This window comes from Rhinolophus hipposideros (assembly GCF_964194185.1).
Source record: "Rhinolophus hipposideros genome assembly, chromosome: 20".
Taxonomy (NCBI): Eukaryota; Metazoa; Chordata; class Mammalia; order Chiroptera; family Rhinolophidae; genus Rhinolophus; species Rhinolophus hipposideros.
Genome location: NC_138066.1, coordinates 28,439,587 through 28,457,107, shown reverse-complemented (window position 1 = coordinate 28,457,107; position 17,521 = coordinate 28,439,587). Strand labels below are relative to the sequence as shown.

Here is a 17,521-nt window from a genome sequence, read left to right as displayed (position 1 = left end):
TTTGGGATTCTGAGCAAGTTACTTAACCTTTCTGAGCTTCAAGTTCCTGTCCATTAAATGAAGATGATAATAGACATACCTCACATAGCACTATGCGGATTACCTGAGCTGATCCGTGTAGAACACTTCGGGTAGTGCCGGCACGTACTAAGCCATCGCCTCTTGTGTGCGCAACGGTCTGATGTGAAAGTTGATTAAACGGTGACACTGGTGACTCTTGATTCCGTGCTGAACTGACTGATGTGGCTAAGTAAATATCCTTTCATTTCCCCAGATATCTCTTTCTAAAAGGACCCTTTTAGTACAGGACAATTACTTTAAAAATAACGACATGAAGTTATTTGCGTCAAGGATACAGTAGCCGTTGGTTGGCCACATCTCTCCATCTTGCATCCTACCGCGAGATTTATTTTTTTAAAGTACCGTGTTCTCATATCCAGTTCTACTCGGAAGACTTCAGGACTTCTCCAGATACAAGCTCCTTTGCCTATCATGCCGTTTCCGCCAGAGCCCAGTCCTTCCCCTTCCTCTCCTCAGCCTGTTTTGACCCATTGCTCCCTTATGGGAAGCATCAACTCAGTCAAAATTGATCTGGCGTCCTTTCACACACGTACCACATTCCTTCTCATCTCTCTTCCTTTGTTCCCATTGTTCGTTTTGTCTGACCTGCCCTACTCTTCCTCTACTTATCGAAGTCATACCTAAGGTTCTAAGCTGAGCCAGGAAAGGGAAGGTATCTTTTATCTCCTTTGTATTTTTTATCGCATAACATTGATTGTCTGGATGCAGTAACTGCTAAGTAAAGGTTGTTAACGATGAAGAACTATTTATCCTGTTAGCTCTACTTTCAAACTACACTTGGAATCTAACGACTTCCCATTATCTCCACTACTGTCATCCTCATGCAAGCCACAATTACTTGTCTGTCTCCTTCCCCTTCTCCCCACTCCATCCTTGCCCACCCCCTGCAGTCTACTCTCAACACAGCAGCAAAAGTAATCCACTTACAATTTAAGTCAGATTCTATCATTTCGCTGCTCAAACCCCTCCAATCCCTTCCCATCTCACCCTGAGTAAAACCACCGTCCTTACAACGGCCTACAAAGCCCCCTGAGATCTGTCACTGCTCCCCAACCACAGCTTTGCCCTTGCTCCTGTTAACACTCTGCCCTCATGTGCCCTGCCACGCTCCTGCTGCCACACAGGCTTCCTCGCTGTTCTCTGAAGATGCAATGCACAATCCCACCTCAGGACCTTTGCACACACTGTTTCTTCTGCCCAGCAATCTTTATGGGCAGAGGAAATCTTCATGGCTCCATCCTTCCTGTAGGTCTCTAATCAAAGGTCTTCTCAACGAGCTCTTCACTGATAATCTCTAATTTACTCTCTCCCCAAACTCGGGTGTAAATTCTGGGAGGTAGGAGGTAGGATTTTTTTTGGTCTATTTTGTTTGGTGCTGTATTCTTAGTACCTAGAACTTGACACAAAATAAGTACCTAATAGTTATTGAATGTATGAATGAAAATTTGATCCTTAAAAATATGTCCATATCCCTAGCCCTCCCTTCATTTCAATTGTCCTTAGGCTGGAACAAAATCAAGCGTCCTATAATAGCTCCAAGAATATTAAATTAGCCATAGTTGAATATTAGCCATGGCAATTGGAGCAGAAAGTTCCATTGCAGATAAAAGAGATTTCTGCATCAAGTAAAGAAAAAGAAATGTCTTACAGTATAATAAGTGCCATGTTAAATTATATCGGTGTCCTGGGGGACTGTCACTGACCCAGCACCAAGGCACATTTTCAGAGAGCAAGTGGTGGGCTACGCCATCTTCCTCAGGTGGAGAACGTAGCTAGTATGTAATTTTATTTGTTTGTTTTTGTCATCTAGTGGCAGAGTAAAATGGTGAAAAGAACAGTAAGGTTGGAGTCAGGCAGACCTGGGTTTCAATTCTGGCATTACTATGTGTTCTCGGACAGGTCACGTAACCTCCCTGAGCCTCTGTTTAATTACGTATGAAATGATTTTTAATAATTCCTTTCCCTCGGTGTTCTAAAAGTTAAATGAGAGAAGATACATGAATCACCTGAGGCATACTGTGTGTTTAATAAAACGTCTTGTGAGCATCGCTTCCTATAGAAATAGCTATGTATTTTGCTCCTGAATTCTGTAATACCTTTTGGCTTAAATCGAAAAGGAAAAGTAGCAGTTAGACTGATGTCTAGGAGTCAGCTCTGGCTCCTAGGGCTTGGACCCTGGAGAAGTCCCACAATATAATAAATCTCTCAACAGTATCTGATGAATCTGCAAGAACCTTCCTAGAACATAAAGCCTTGCCATCAACTACTTGAGTTTTGTGGATGCCTAGTCTTTTCATCTTTTGAACCAATTCTTCTTCTGTTTTCCATTTTCAATTCTCTTCTACTTCCCTTATTTTCAAAATGTCACGCTAGGTATGTGAAGCTGGAAATTCCATACTGAAAATTGTCTAAGAAATCAACAAAGGAAAAGTAAGATCAGGCAGCTACTCTGTATAATAAAATAACATGAATATTAGTTTTCAAATCGAGACGTGAGGAACAGGTGTATATTGATTTAGGTTTGGAATTATAACTTCAGGGGGAGGAAAATATGTTGTTTGAACCACTGAACTATTTTTACATGTTTTTTTTTTTCAATGACATCAATTTTGAAATCTTTAGGAAGCCAAAGCTATAGTTGAAGAAACAAGAGCCTTACGAAGTCGGATTCATCTTGCAGAAGCTGCACAGAGACAGGCGCACGGCATGGAAATGGACTATGAAGAAGTGATCCGTCTGTTAGAGGCCGAGATTACAGAGCTCAAGGCTCAGCTTGCTGGCTATTCCGACCAAAATAAAGTAAGCAAAACAGTCCCCTCTTCTGGTTACCATGGTTTCCTTGCCGTTGTCATGTATCCTGTTTTCATTTTCTTTTCATCTGCACTTCTAAACTAGGTCAGTGTTTTGTCTTCTGTCATTCCGTGATAGGATGATGTGTGGTGATGGAGGTGATGTGAAGGTTATGAGCCTCCCTTTATTCAGGTAGCTTCGGAGGGGAGAGCATGCACTCCAAATTCATGTGGGTCATTGGTCAACAATGTACAGCTCAGGCATTAAATCGTGGAGCTGTTTGACAGTTAATTGATGACATTGGTGTTCTCCTTTTGTTTCTAAACTTGCTAATTTGAAAGGAGGAGAGCCGAGGGATGGGTTTTGCTCTTTGATTAAAACACTGAAGGAAGTGTGAAAATTAAATAATTTTTGCCCAAGGCCTAAGATCATTAATAGAAAAAAACTGAGTTTGAATTTGGTTGCCTCCAATTTCAATAGCAAAATATTGACTACTTTATACAAGGCAATGTGAACTTTTTTTATGTGAATTTTTTATTGCACGATTTTTTTTTTACACAATACATACTATATCCATTGAATGCCATTCAAAAACTATAATAGACATATACATTTTTACCTCACTGAAGTAAGGTAGAAAATTAAATAAATTGAAATAGATATTTTATAACTTCATAGAGTTCATTTATAAACATAATAGGTGTTTGTGTCTCTAATCCAACTAGCTTTAAGAGAACATAAAGCAAATTTGAATTATTTATGTCTATTTATGTATACATAAAAGGGTTAAATACTTTAACCATACCAAGTGGAAATGAAACCAGTTTAGAAAATCTGAAATTTTCTCAGGTTAGCAGTTAAGGGTTACGTTACTAATCTGTTTCTCACATTTGTCCACTTAACCAGTTCCACAAGAAAACTGCCACCCTTTGGTGCTAGCGCAAGGCCAAGGGGAAAACGTTGCTTGAGAAAGCAGCAATTCTTAGGAATATTACATACATTTATTATTTTTGACCCAGTATTTACATTGTGAAAATAGAGATATGTGCTTATTTCGTGTAACTTTAATATGATTGTAAACAAATATTTTGGGAATGATCAACATCTTGAAAGTACTTTTTTTATAACTATAGTTATTTTGGAGGGAAAATCAGTCTTTAAAATACTTAAAAAAATAACACAACATTCAAGGACTTTACATGAATTTATTCAAATTTGTTTTTAAAGTGTAGGTTATTTGCAGTTCTCTCTTCCAGCTCCTAGCTGAGAAAGCATTTTTGTCCTAAGTTGTCTGGTAATAAAATTAATTCAGTTCTTCTCTCTCTCTCTCTCTCTTTTTTTCTCTCTCTCTTTTATATTGGGGAAGGGGAACAGGACTTTTTATTGGGGAACAGTGTGTACTTCCAGAACTTCTTTTTCCAAGTCAAGTTGTTATCCTTTCAGTCTTAGTTGTGGAGGGCGCAGCTCAGCTCCAGGTCCAGTTGCCGTTGCTAGTTGCAAAGGGTGCAGCCCACCATCCCTTGTGGGAGTCTAACTGGCAACCTTGTGGTTGAGAGGACACGCTCCAACCAACTGAGCCATCTGGGAGCTCATCGAGCTCAGCGGCAGCTCAGCTCAAGGTGCCGTGTTCAATCTTAGTTGCAGGGGGCACTGCCTACCATCCCTTGCGGGACTCAAGGAATCAAACTGGCAACCTTGTGGTTGAGACCCGTGCTCCAACCAACTGAGCCATCCGGGAGGCAGCTCAGCTCAAGGTGCCATGTTCAATCTTAGTTGCAGGGGGCAGGGAACCCACCGTCCCTTGCGGGACTCGAGGAGTTGAACTGGCAACCTTGTGGTTGAGAGCCCACTGGCCCATGTGGAAATCGAACCGGCAGCCTTTGAAGTTAGGAGATGGAGCTCCAACCGCCTGAGCCACCAGGCCGGTCCTTTTTTTTGATTTTTAAAAGAAGAGATGTTAGACTTGGTCATCTCAACGTTTTCCAAACCCAGTTCCAGTGGAGAAAGAGAAGGAAACTATTTTTGTTGTTTCTGATTCCTTGAAGAGATATAGACCAAGACATTAGAGGATTGATAGGCAAATATTTTTTTTTAAGACACAGATTTTTTTTGTAACAATATTTCTACTTTTCATTATAAATTTTCCCTTATGTAATCCATTTATTTACCTATTTATCTTGTTTGCTTTTTCTTTGATTCATCTCATTTTAAAGAAATAAAACATTATCAATTCTTTAGACTCACAATGTCCCTCTCTAGTTATGTCCTCCTCCCTTGCCCTCAGAAGTAACCACTTTCCTAGATTTAGTGTTAACAGTTTTATGACTTATGTATATATCCCTGAACAGTATGTTGTTTAGTTTTGCCTCTTTATCAACTTTATATAAATAGAAATAAACTATTATTATTCTGACTTGCTTTTTTTCACTCAACACTTTGTTTTTGCAATTCATCTATTTGAAGTTTATAGCTAGTTTATGTCTTTCCTTTGCTTTTTTGTGTATGCACTGAATGGATATACTACAGTGTATTTATCCATTCTGTATTTGATGGACAGTCTAATTGTTTCCATTTTCTATTCTTATGAACAGTGTTGCTAAAAACATTTTTGTATATCTACCGGGGGTGCCAGAAAAATGTATCCAAGTAGATGATTTGGTCAACGTTGCTCAAGCAGTAGTTCCCCGTAATCAGAAGTGTCTGGACACTGATGGTAACCACTCTGAGTACCTCTTGTAATTACAGAAGTCAAACATGACTTGTATTCATTTTTTGTTATAGGCATATATTGAGTATTACAATTTTAATAGTTTTTTTTTTCTTTTTTAAAATGCATATACATTTTTTTGGCACCCTCTGTATATTCTGCTCTACTCTACATATGCAACAGTTTCTCTTTGGTTCATACCTTGGAGTGGAATTACTAGGTTGGATGACGATTGTGCAGTCAACTTTACTAGGTAATGCCCAATTGTGTTTGAACCAGTTTTTACTCCTACCAGTAGTGAATGAGAATTACGGTTTACCCCACATCCTGGATGGCACTTTGTTTTCCTTTACTTTTAATTTTTATCAGTCTGTCAGGTGTGGTAAGGAGGTCTCATTGTGGTTTAATTTGCATTTCCTTGTTTAGTAATGACTTTGAGCTACCGATGTGCTGGGATCAGCCAGCTGGCACTGGCTCAGGAGCGCTAACTGTGTACATCTCTTCTCAACTCCGTAGTTACCGACATTGGGTTGGTAGCTTGAAAACAGCCATGATGGTGTTATTTACACCCCCAAATGCTATAAACCGGGGCTTTGCTCCCAGCCCCACATAGCCAGTGGAGAATATATTTAGGTATTTATTAGGCATTTGTGTTTCTATGGAAAATGCCTCTTCATATCCTTTAGCAGTTTTTCCACTGGATTATCTTTTTCATGTTGATATACAGTGGTGTCTGTTCCGGTTCCTAGACCTGTAATGCACTGTATGTTATAGAAATCTTCTGAATTTATGGCTTGCTTTTTCACCCGATGGTGAAATGAACAGGTGTTCTTAATTTTCATGTAATCAAACTTGATCAATTTTCCCTTCATGTGTCTTCTTTAGAAGTCGTTCCATTCCCAAAGATATAAAGATATTCCTTCATATTGTCCTCTAAAAGTTTTAAAGTTTTGATCTTTCTGTCATTGGCTTTGTGACATCATGTAAGATGGGGATCCATGTCATTCTTTCTTCTAAATGAATAACCTACTACACCAACACCATTTATTCAAAAGCCTATTCTTTCCTAAGTGATCTGCAAAATCAGCACTGTCTTATCGAGATTTCATGTGAGTGGATCTTTTGGAGGGTTATTCCCTTTTCTGTATTTATTTTTATTCCTGTGCAAATAACACATTGTATTGATGACTATATCTTTCACAGTTAGTCTTGAGATCGAATCACCCTGCCTAGTCCTTTTCCTTTAAACGTGTATTGACCCTTTGATCTTGGATACGTTTTTAGACTCAGTTTATAAATTCAACTGAAAGAAAAGATAGGCCTTTTTACTGAAAATGCATTTCATATATAGATTAATTGGGGAATAATTTTCATATGTATCATTAAGTCTTGCTTTATAAACTACCGAGACACAGAAAGGTTAATTGCATTGTGGCCAGAGCATCCAGTCTGTAGGACAATAACAGCATCGGTCGATGGTTGTTTCATGGCTTACTGTATAGCCAATGTTTACATATGCTCAAAGTAAGCTTGAAAAAAACTCTGCATTGTTTGATGTAGTTTTATTACAGACCACTAGATCAGAGTCATTAATTGCGGGGTTCAGTTCTCTAGTCATATTAATTTGTCAGAGAAGTGTGTTAAAATCTCCCTTGTGGTTAATGTTCTTTATGTATTTTGAAGTAGTGTTTTTAACTGAATACAAGCCTGGAATTATGTTCTCATCCTTTTATGAAAATATTGTGATTCTTCAATCTAGCATTCTTCTTTTCCCCTTAATGTTTGTTTTTGATTGATATGAAAATAGTTACACTGGCTTTCTTTTGGTTAGTATTTATCTATGTATTTTTTTCCATCCTTTTACTTTCAACTTTTCAGTGTCCCTGTATTTTAATTATGTCTATGGTAAACAACATGTAGTTGGATTTTTTTCCACCATCTAACTAATTTTTGACCTTAAATTAAAAAGATTATTTCATTTACATTCTTTTATTTGCTAATACACTTGGCTTCATTTTCACCCTCTTAATTTGTACATTTTGTCTCATGTTTTCTAGTTGTTTCTCATTTCTTGCCTTTTTGGTGGGGTAGGGGGCGGGGGTTGGTTCAGATTTCTCCTGTGTTCCCCTCCCCTCCCATTCCATTTATTTCCCTTTGCTGGTTTAGAAGGTATACACTCTTTTTCTAATTTTTAATGATTATCTTACAAATTTTAACATTCCATTTTAACTTAAATTATAAAACTAATCACTAGATTTCCTCCTTCTTCTAAAAGCACTTTAGAACATAAATCCAATCATCACTTCCTACTTAATTTCTATTTTTGTCAGTATTTTATTTAGTTCTTTCCTGACTTTTAACACCATAAATTAGATACTATTACAAGTTATTTTGTGTAGTCACCCTTTGTTTAGACTGCCATGTTTACCATTTTCTATGTTCGACATTCTTTCATGCTCCTCAGACCTTTTTGCTTGAATTATTTTCTTTCTTCATGAAGTACAGCTTTTAGAAATTTGTTTAGCGAGGATTTATTGGTAATAAACTGTCTACATTTTCATTTGTCTAAAAACATCTTTATTGAACTCTTGTTCTGAAAATATATTTTTGCTACATTTAGAATTGTTGAGTTGGTATTTTATTTCTTTCAGTATTTTTACTCCATGGTTTCAGTAGCCATCAATCTGTCATTTGTTTGCCATGTGCTGTTTCTTTTTAGATGGTTTTAAAATCTCTTTATCTTCAATGTTCAGCAGCTTGACTATGTGTTGACTTAATTATTTAGATTCATTGAGCTTCCTGATCTGAAGGAAAATGTCTTTGCCTTTTTAAAAAAACCCTAAGCTGTTATCCTGAGCTATTTTTCTTTCATTCTTTCTGATCTCTCTTGTATCATTCAGATTGAATATATGCCAGATCTTCTATTTTATCTCTTCTCCTTTTTTTAATATTTTCTATTTTTATCTTTCTGCACCATTATGAGGAGTTTCTTTATCTCTATCTTCCAGTTCACCTGTTCTCTTTCCAATCGTATCTAATTGGGTAGTAAACCATAAATTGAGTTTATAATTTAATTATGAATACATTTTTATTTTTTAGATTTTTTTGTTATCTCATCTATTTGGACAGTTTCTTGTCCCTTTATTATGCTTTCAATTTCTTCTAAATTTTAAAAACATATTAAATATTACTTTATATTCTGTATATGAATCTCTCCAGCATCTTTTGTCCTTGTAGATCTGACCCTGTAATTTGTTTCCTTCAGCTGACTTTCATTTATGGTAGCTTAAATATCAAAATGTTCTTTTGATAACAATGTATGTAAGAATTCCTTGAGATTTGACTTTAGAAAATATCCCTCTAGGAAGTTTTATGTTTTCTTCTACCAACCTGAGATCGATTTAAACTAAATTTTCAGCTTATGAATTTACACACCATGCAAGTAATATAAATCCTGACCGTAAACCTGCATGAGGTTAGCAGTTATTCAAGGGATACTTTTTTTTTAATCCACTCACCAGAGCGAAAGTCAAATGCTGTTCACCCTGTGAGTTTGTTTGCCCCTCGTTTACCTATTAAAGTTTTCACATTTGCCTTTTGTGCATGAGGAAACGCCAAACTGTAGGCTTCTAGAGATCAGCATATGCCTTCAGAGCAAATTATGCTGCAGTGCCCTCTTAGTCCAGTGGTTCACTTCACTCAGCATTGCTGTTGCTGTTTCCGTGCAATTCCTTTACTGCCCACAGAACCCCTTTACATCCTTGCCAGCTCATCTTTACCCTGGATTGTAATATATTAAATATATATGTTGCTGAACTCAAGGAGTTTGCTGCTTGAGGTGTTCTATCCAAGAACAAGACATGGTTGTCGTTAGGTAGTTTGATTTATTTGCAGCAAGTAAAGGAGACAAAGGATTCACATCAGAAGCATTTCTGTGTAGGTTGGTTCAGTCATTGCTTATGTATACTATTTGGTTAATTACATGTTGATTTCTTGTTGGCAGTTGGCTAAACTTATCTGGATTTTGTTAATTACACGTTGATTTTTCTTTCTAGTTGGTTAGTCTTATCCCATTGAGTTCTGGTGAAGCTTATCCCGTTACAGCTGCATCTGTAAAATATTGTATACATTTTAACATTTAGCAAGAATAGTTTTTAGTAAGAACCCCCCAGACCTTGAGACCCTTGTCCTATCTAATATATATGTATATCTTCAGCGGTTTTGGTTGTGCCACACTGGTAGGGGTTTCTGTCAGCATTTGGTAAACTATGTTGCCAAAAAAAAAATGTAAATGAATTTAAATGTATTTTATTGTAGGAATCAATAAAGTTATATGCAGCTTATCTCACAAAATTTGCAGTATCCCTGTGCAGTTTAACTTTTAAATGGGCCATTAGCTAAGGGCCATCCAAATTTAGAAGATACGTATAATAAAGAGAAAATCAATGATATGGTAATGTTGGGTACTAGTTAATAAAAGTTAAGAATAGGAGCCACTGATGTAAAACCAAAGAAATATGCAAGATGATCTTTTTGATATCTCTGTCCAGGAAAGTGTTCAGGAGTTAAGAAAGAGAATCACAGTACTTGACTGCCAATTACGAAAATCGGAAATGGCTCGAAAAACTTTTGAGGCATCGACTGAAAAGCTTCTTCATTTTGTCGAGGTAAATTTTCCTGTCACATTACATATGTCCATTTTTAAGAAATGTACAGACAACTGACATATAGATAAATGTCAGAGTACTTGGTAGCTTAGTGAAACATTCTCTAGGTTCAAAACACTTAAAGTCAGATTTAACTTACTTAAAGTCAGATTTAAAATTGCCTAGATAATGAAGACCAGCTAACATACAGGTTGTTAAGAGAAATGATGAAGACAGGGTAACATGATCCCAAATACATAGAATGTTTTAATGAACACTTTCCTAAAACTATGATACTCTGTAAACATTATTTGATAACTTTACCATATAAAGAAATGTTTCTATAGTTATTATATTTTTGAGTAGAATTGTAGGTTAATGGAATTGGTTTTCCCCCCACATAACAGAAATACCTTTTTAATCAGTTGAGGGGGGAGGTTATGAATATTAATTAAGCAAGAAAAGACATTTAAAAAATCCATCAAACTTATGTATCTCCTTTACTATCTTGTTTGTTCCTAGGCTATTCAAGAAGTATTTTCTGATAATTCTGCTCCTTTATCAACTTTAAGGTAAGAATAGTTGAGTGCTTTCTGTAGAGTATGGCTACCAATTACATTTTTTATCTGGTAATTGTGACTAAAATACTAAAATCTCTTAGTCTTAAAATGCTACATAACTCCTATTCTATACTATTTTTTAGTGTCTCATGAAAGTAGATACAACGGTGTGTTTTGACCCCATCTCTGTGAAAGAAATCCCTGGAGTTATTTAGCAAATCACTGTAACCTAGAATTCTAAAATTGAGATAGGAATCACCTATCTTGTCTTTGTCAGGAATTCTGTAAAAATGAGATGAGCTTGAAGTTCGCTAGCCTCCGGTATATGAGTAAAAGTTACTATACTGGTAAGAGGTTCACTGCTGATTAGTTGGTATGGCAAAGTGAATTTTATAAAACATGCTCATGTGATCAGTTTCTTTCATTTGTTTTTTCAGCATTCCGTAAGCATAAAGAAATATATTTGGAGAATACACTTTGATTTTGTTATTATTCATGGATTGTTTCCAATTTAAAATTTTTTACTAGGAGCTACGAACATACTAAGAAAATTTATTTATTTCAGACTGCAAGTTTATGATCATTTTGATACATGATAAAAGACATACACACAAAAACAAAGATTCCTGTTTTTACATTTTCAAAGCAAGGTTTTCTTATAATAGCTGACACTAGCAATGTATTTCTACTTCTACAATGTATGCTTGCAGAAACATAGGAAAATTCTACTTTTTACTACAAAAACAGCAGTTTAATAGGTGAATATGATTCATTGTATTCTTATTATATTTTAGGTTTCCACAGCATTTTTTGAATTTAGAAGAGTATCTACAGCAGTATACTTTTAAATTCATTTTAACGTAATGCTTTATTTCTTCTAATGAAGGAATTTGACTTTTTTTAACTGTTATCCCTGATGCTTATGATGTAACATAATTATGTGAATTCCATGATGATTATTTTCAGTAAGGATGTTAAAATACTCAGCAATCAGATTCCCCTCGTATGAATTAGGTGTGTCCCCTTCTCCCAACCCCAAGGTGTCATTGTGACCTTGAATTGTATTTCAAAAGTTTTGGTATTAAAAATGAAGGTTAAAATCGCTATTTAAAGGCCAGAGCCTGCCCTTGCCTTTATAAAACTGGTTCATGGAAAAAAGATAACTTTAAAAAGCAAACTTTATTAAGCAAGTCTTCACCATGTCTTAGAAAGTTAAACACTAGTAAAATTTGGTTCAGTCTTTTTTAATATACTATATCTTCTGTACTGGATATTGACCTTGGTCGTTCAACACAGAACAAAGGCTCTATATTTGAATTTGAAAATTGATGCTTTAATTTCTCCCTGTGATTTAATACCATCATGCTTAAGAAGATGGACTGTAAGTAATGATGGTTTTGTCATCAGTTTAAAATGGTCTCTTTTCAAGTAAAAGTTTTAGTATAGTGATTTTTTTTTGCATTAAAACCTTTCATTTTTAATTATATCAGAATGCATTCATTTCAGGTGCCATTTGCGTTTTTCAAATGTGATACGAATGCTCTAGGCTGTTTTAGATTTGGGGACAACAAATGCAAGTTCTTAAGAGAGAATTTCAGGAGCAAGATTACATACTAAATTTATATTTAATATTGCTAGAAGTAATAGTAAATGTCCTTTTTAATCAATTTGTGCTTATGTGCTTAATATGAATTTTTACAAAAAACAAACTAAAAGGCTATATCATGTTAACATAACACGAGCACTAACAAAATAAGCCCAACAAGTGATTTAGGAGGTGGCCCATTCTTTCATTCCTTCATTCGTATATATAAGGTCAACCTAATTTTTAAAATACCCCTATTTGTTATACAATAAAGAATTGAAAACAGAAATATTGTTTTCTGTGAATTACTTCCTTCATGGCTATAAGAATACAGTGTTCCCAGATATAAAAATTTGTTTGTACAAACTTCTAACTAATAAGAATTGAGGTCTAGCAAAGATAGGTGTTATTTATTGTGTAATAAGTCCAACTTTACTTTCTTGGCCTCACAGTGAAAGAAGAGCTGTGTTAGGCTCTCTGACTTCCCTGACGCTGCTGGGGAGGAATGGCCGGGACGTCCCAGCAGCCCTGGCACTCGAGTCTAAGGAACTCGTCAAATCCGTTCGTGCCATACTTGATATGGACTGTAAGTTTTCTGACATTTTTTTTAACTCTTTATAAAATAATTCATTTAACAAAACAAAAGAAGAGAATTTCAAGTTTGGCAGTTGAGTTTGGTGAAATGTATTGGTTTGACTACAGTAACATTGATAGGTAAGCGAGGAAAAATCTTTTCTTTTTAACTTTTATTTATTTAAGTGTGTTTTTCCAGGGCCCATCAGCTCCAAGTCACATACCAGTAGTTGTTTCAGTCTAGTTGTGGAGGGCACAGCTCACAGTGTCCCATGTGGGGATCCGGCAACCTTGTTTTTAGGAGCACCGTGCTCTAACCAACTGAGCTAGCTGGCCTCCCCCGCGATGAAACTCTTAATGCTCTAATTGGAGGGGGAGAATATTTGCTTTATTTACAGAAGAGAGCTGATTAAGACATGTTTTTGCCTGTACTTCCATCCAAAGTCTCTTCAAAATGGAAGAATAAATACAAAAATAAATCCACAGCAGATTTGGAAACTGGAAGGGTGGAATCAGCATGGAAGAATTTTTGAATAATACACAATAGATGGAATAAGATTGAAGGTATAGCCCAGCTGAACAAAAGACCCCAAAACACAATAAATATGAAAGACTAGACTGCTCAAACAGTAAGTTAAGTAGAACCATGGAAAACCCCCCAGGGTCACAGACAGGGAAAACCAGGAACAGATCCTGGGGCAGTCAGCAGGGTAATCAATTAAAGGGCTATGGAATGGCTGAACCTGTTCCCTACTCTTCAGAGCTGCTTACTCAGGCATTTACTCCTAAGCTAGGGCCAAGAGAATAGTCTCTTAAGGAAATGCATGATCTGTCACTGGATACCGCCAGAGTCACCACTGGGCTAGAAAGAGAAGCAGACCAATGCTCTAAGTAACTTCCAACATCCCAATAGATAGGGGGATCCTTGGGGAAAGCTTAAATAACTGGACATTTCCATCCTTCCCTCCTGCTATCTCCAAGCACTTTCGCTTCTTCAGAGATTTAGACTCCCTTCTTAGTTGTTTGTTTTTCTGTCTCTTCCCTTGATATCTGTCTGTCTGCTGACTGTCTTTGTGCTGACCTCTAACATTACACTATTCCTCTAGTTTGCCACTTCTAATCTTCCTGTGCTGGGGACCGGATATCAAATAAATGTATAGAGCTATAGATAAACTTCTGTGTTAAGTATCAAAATAATAAGTTTTAGTAAAGTCCTTGGTAGTGAATGGATTGACTTGGTGTAGAGTAATATTCAAAGATCCTTTGAGTAACTTTTGACTTCAACACTATGCGACCGAGGATTGGAAACCATGCCTCTAACAGTATCAGCTTAATTTATGCAGTGTCTGTTGTTTTGTTTTTAATTTTGTGTAACCTATTTCCTTTTTAAAAATCAGATTACATTTCAAAAATACTGTAAGAACTCTTTAACATAAAGAAATTTTATAGGTTTCAGGGGGATGAAAATAACCACTCCGAATGTATTATGTGTAAGTTCAGAATTTTATATATTAATATCAGACGTTTTTAAGTGAGGGTGGGAACAGTGGCAGGAAACACCTGCACAGACGTAGCCCTGTGGACACCATCATTAATGTTAATTACCTTGCTAGCATTAACCTTTATATCTGTCAAACATGATTATTCAAAGAAAATATTTGAAATTCAGCAGAACATCTTTGGAAGAAAAGTGAAAAATTCCATCTGCACTTTTTATCCGAATGCAAGATTATACATGCTTTGCTGTTTAAAACTAGCAAATAGTTTCTATGTTTTCTATTTAGAAATGTAATCGCCAATGTTGGCATATTTTCTAGTACTTTCATAATTTTATATGACACAGCTTTTTAAGTTTGATAATGCAGATAAACTCAGCTCACTTGTCTTTCTCTGTATGCAGTGGCATTTTCTACATATATAATGAAAACCAGAAAATTATTGAGATGACGTAGATTACTCAACTGCAGCCTTCACCTCATTTCCGTGGCCATGGCTGTCTGGTTATTTCAAGTTATGATTTGAAATTTTCTCTTGGATAATTGCCTGCACTTTCTTCTTAGATGTTATACTATGGGATTTCCTCAGAAACAAGAATAAGATTTCTCGGTTCTTACAGCTTAAAACCAGCCTCTGAGGAATATTTGCAAGACAGTTCTGAATCTTTTTAGGATCATGGACTGCACTGAAATCTGGTGAATGTCCTCTTCCCAGAAACGTACAATTATACACATTTTGCATCCATTTTCAGAGTCATTATGAACCCCAACTTAAGAGCCCTGATGTAGAATCACAGAGAACACGAGTGTTCTCCAGCACTGCAGGCATGGCCACCTGCCCTCCTCAGAACACCTCTCACCTTGGAGGAGTGTGGGAAAGATAGCGGCAGCCTGGGGCAGCAGTGGGCAGCCCTGGGAACTGTGCTCCGCAGTCTCTGACGTTCCCTGGAGATGCTCCGGAGAACACCCGACTAGTCCTCAACTTCACGGGGCAAATTGCTTAACCGCTGGGCCTGTTTCCTCATATAAAACATGGAGATCATACGGAAAGTGTCAGGAATGGAGGATTACCTGAGACACACATCAAGTAGCTCACAGAGTACGCGGTGCTATAAGATGTTCCATAAATGCACATTGCTGTTGCTGCTGCTAATGCTGGTAGCACATTAACATTATGATTTAAGGTAATTCATTTAGATGTACTTTTCCTCTTCGCTAAGCCTTAAATATTGTCTAAGTCTTCTTCCAACTCTGATACATCTGAAAATATGGTAAATGAGAGCTTTTCTTAACATGTAGCATTCAATATTATTGATTTTCAGTTGAATGTCATTATCACAGGAAACTGGCTAAATGTCTGAATCAGCCCCTTATCTTTCAGTTGTTTATTGGTAACTGTAAGGAAACTTTGGTCTGTTCTGTTACATTACTTCCATTGAAATAGTATGTAGATAGAATAGGCATTTTCAATCGGTATTGGAACCCCTGGAGGTGCTTTTATTGATCTCCATCAATATTTACGTGGTCGATATTGTAATGCTTTCATGTAATCTCTGCTTGCCTGACATCTAGATTGACAAAAATAATTCCGTAACAAAAGCAGGAAGAGGCAGTACTGTTTTCAAAATGCATAATAAAAGAATCTGGCCAGATAATCCCAAAGGAGGTGTTTAATAAAAATAAAACTTATTGACTTCCTGGTAAATTGGCAGCATAAACACAAGCATCTACTTTCCTTGAAGATTTCCATGGAAATGATAAGTAGAATATAAAATTAGGGTAAAATCTTCAAAAGTACTAGCAGTTACGGGCAAATGCCCAAAACTTCGCAATACAGGACCCCATAGAAGGAAAGCATGAAGGGCCAATTTGTTATTTCGTCAGCTGAATAAAAGTAGCAGTTACACAGATCACTGGAGGAACTCTGGCAGGAGGGCACCTCTGGATGCATTCTAATTTGGAGAGGTAATGAATAAAGTCAGAGACTGGCTGGGGGATAGCTAGACTCTTTTCACTCTTTTATCTCGGTGAGTCAGTGGCATTTTTTAAATTCTCAGGGTTCACACAATCTCTGTGTCAAGCCAACTGGGGCTCAGTCCTTTAGGCAGCACAGATACACTAAATCTGATACACACTGGGGCACACGGGAAGCTTTACATGTAAGGGGATCCCGCACGGTGGCTTCTGCACCAAATGCCATAGTGCTGTGCACAGCCACCTCTGGTTCTGGCTCCCGTCTTACTCCCCCCAGACTGCTTTAGCATCCTTGGACTTGCAATGCAAATGCACATTGGCCAGCCCAGGGCCTGAGTTTTGAGAGGGTAACTCCAACAACTTGGTTGACTGTCAAGGCAACCAGGGGGGCCACACACATCCTTTTGAAGGTCAAGAACCAATTCTGTGTAGTTAGCTCTCTACATTTCAACTTTCGTACAGAGAAATGTACCACACATATACACACACATTTCATCCAAGCTCTTATAATATAAACAAATATATATGCAAACAGCAGTATATGATTGAAAAAGTCCATAGTATTAAAGCAAGAAAATATAGCTGTCAAGTTTAAGAATAGACTTTGGATTAAGATGGTAGAGTTATCTCATGCCAAAACCTCCTCATCTTGTTCCTTTACTTAAAATGACATTTAAATATGTATTTGTGTGCTTAAAAGATTGAAACCAAGAAAGGAATGCACCAAAACAGAGGATAAAACTATAATGATCAATGTGCTGGAGGAAAGTTTTCTAACCCACAAGAGTCCAATGAAGCCTGAGCAAAGGAGACAAGGATTCTCCCCATAGAGCATACCCTTTCTTCTCTTAAGTTACTCATATATTTGGCATTAAAAAAAAAAAAATCCCTCCAATTTAGGAGCCATCTGGGCATACAAGTACCCTGTTTCCCCGAAAATAAGACCTAGCCAGACAATCAGCTCTAATGCATCTTTTGGAGCAAAAATTAATATAAGACGTGGTATTATATTATATTATATTATACCTAGTCTTATGTTATATAAGACCCAGTCTAATATTATAGTAAAATAAGACTGGGTTTTATATTAATTTTTGCTCCAAAAGACG

The 17,521-nt window shown here is 36.7% G+C and overlaps 1 protein-coding gene across 1 annotated transcript in view; it reads left to right on the top strand.

Annotated features, from left to right (window-relative positions):
- STXBP4 (syntaxin binding protein 4) overlaps nt 1-17,521 on the top strand; it is a 131,672-nt gene that overhangs the window by 60,280 nt on the left and 53,871 nt on the right. The window contains exons 12-15 of the mRNA XM_081028013.1: nt 2,704-2,880; nt 10,129-10,245; nt 10,747-10,796; nt 12,822-12,955. Coding sequence (XP_080884139.1) covers nt 2,704-2,880; nt 10,129-10,245; nt 10,747-10,796; nt 12,822-12,955 — 478 coding nt within the window. The remainder of the gene's footprint in view (nt 1-2,703; nt 2,881-10,128; nt 10,246-10,746; nt 10,797-12,821; nt 12,956-17,521) is intronic.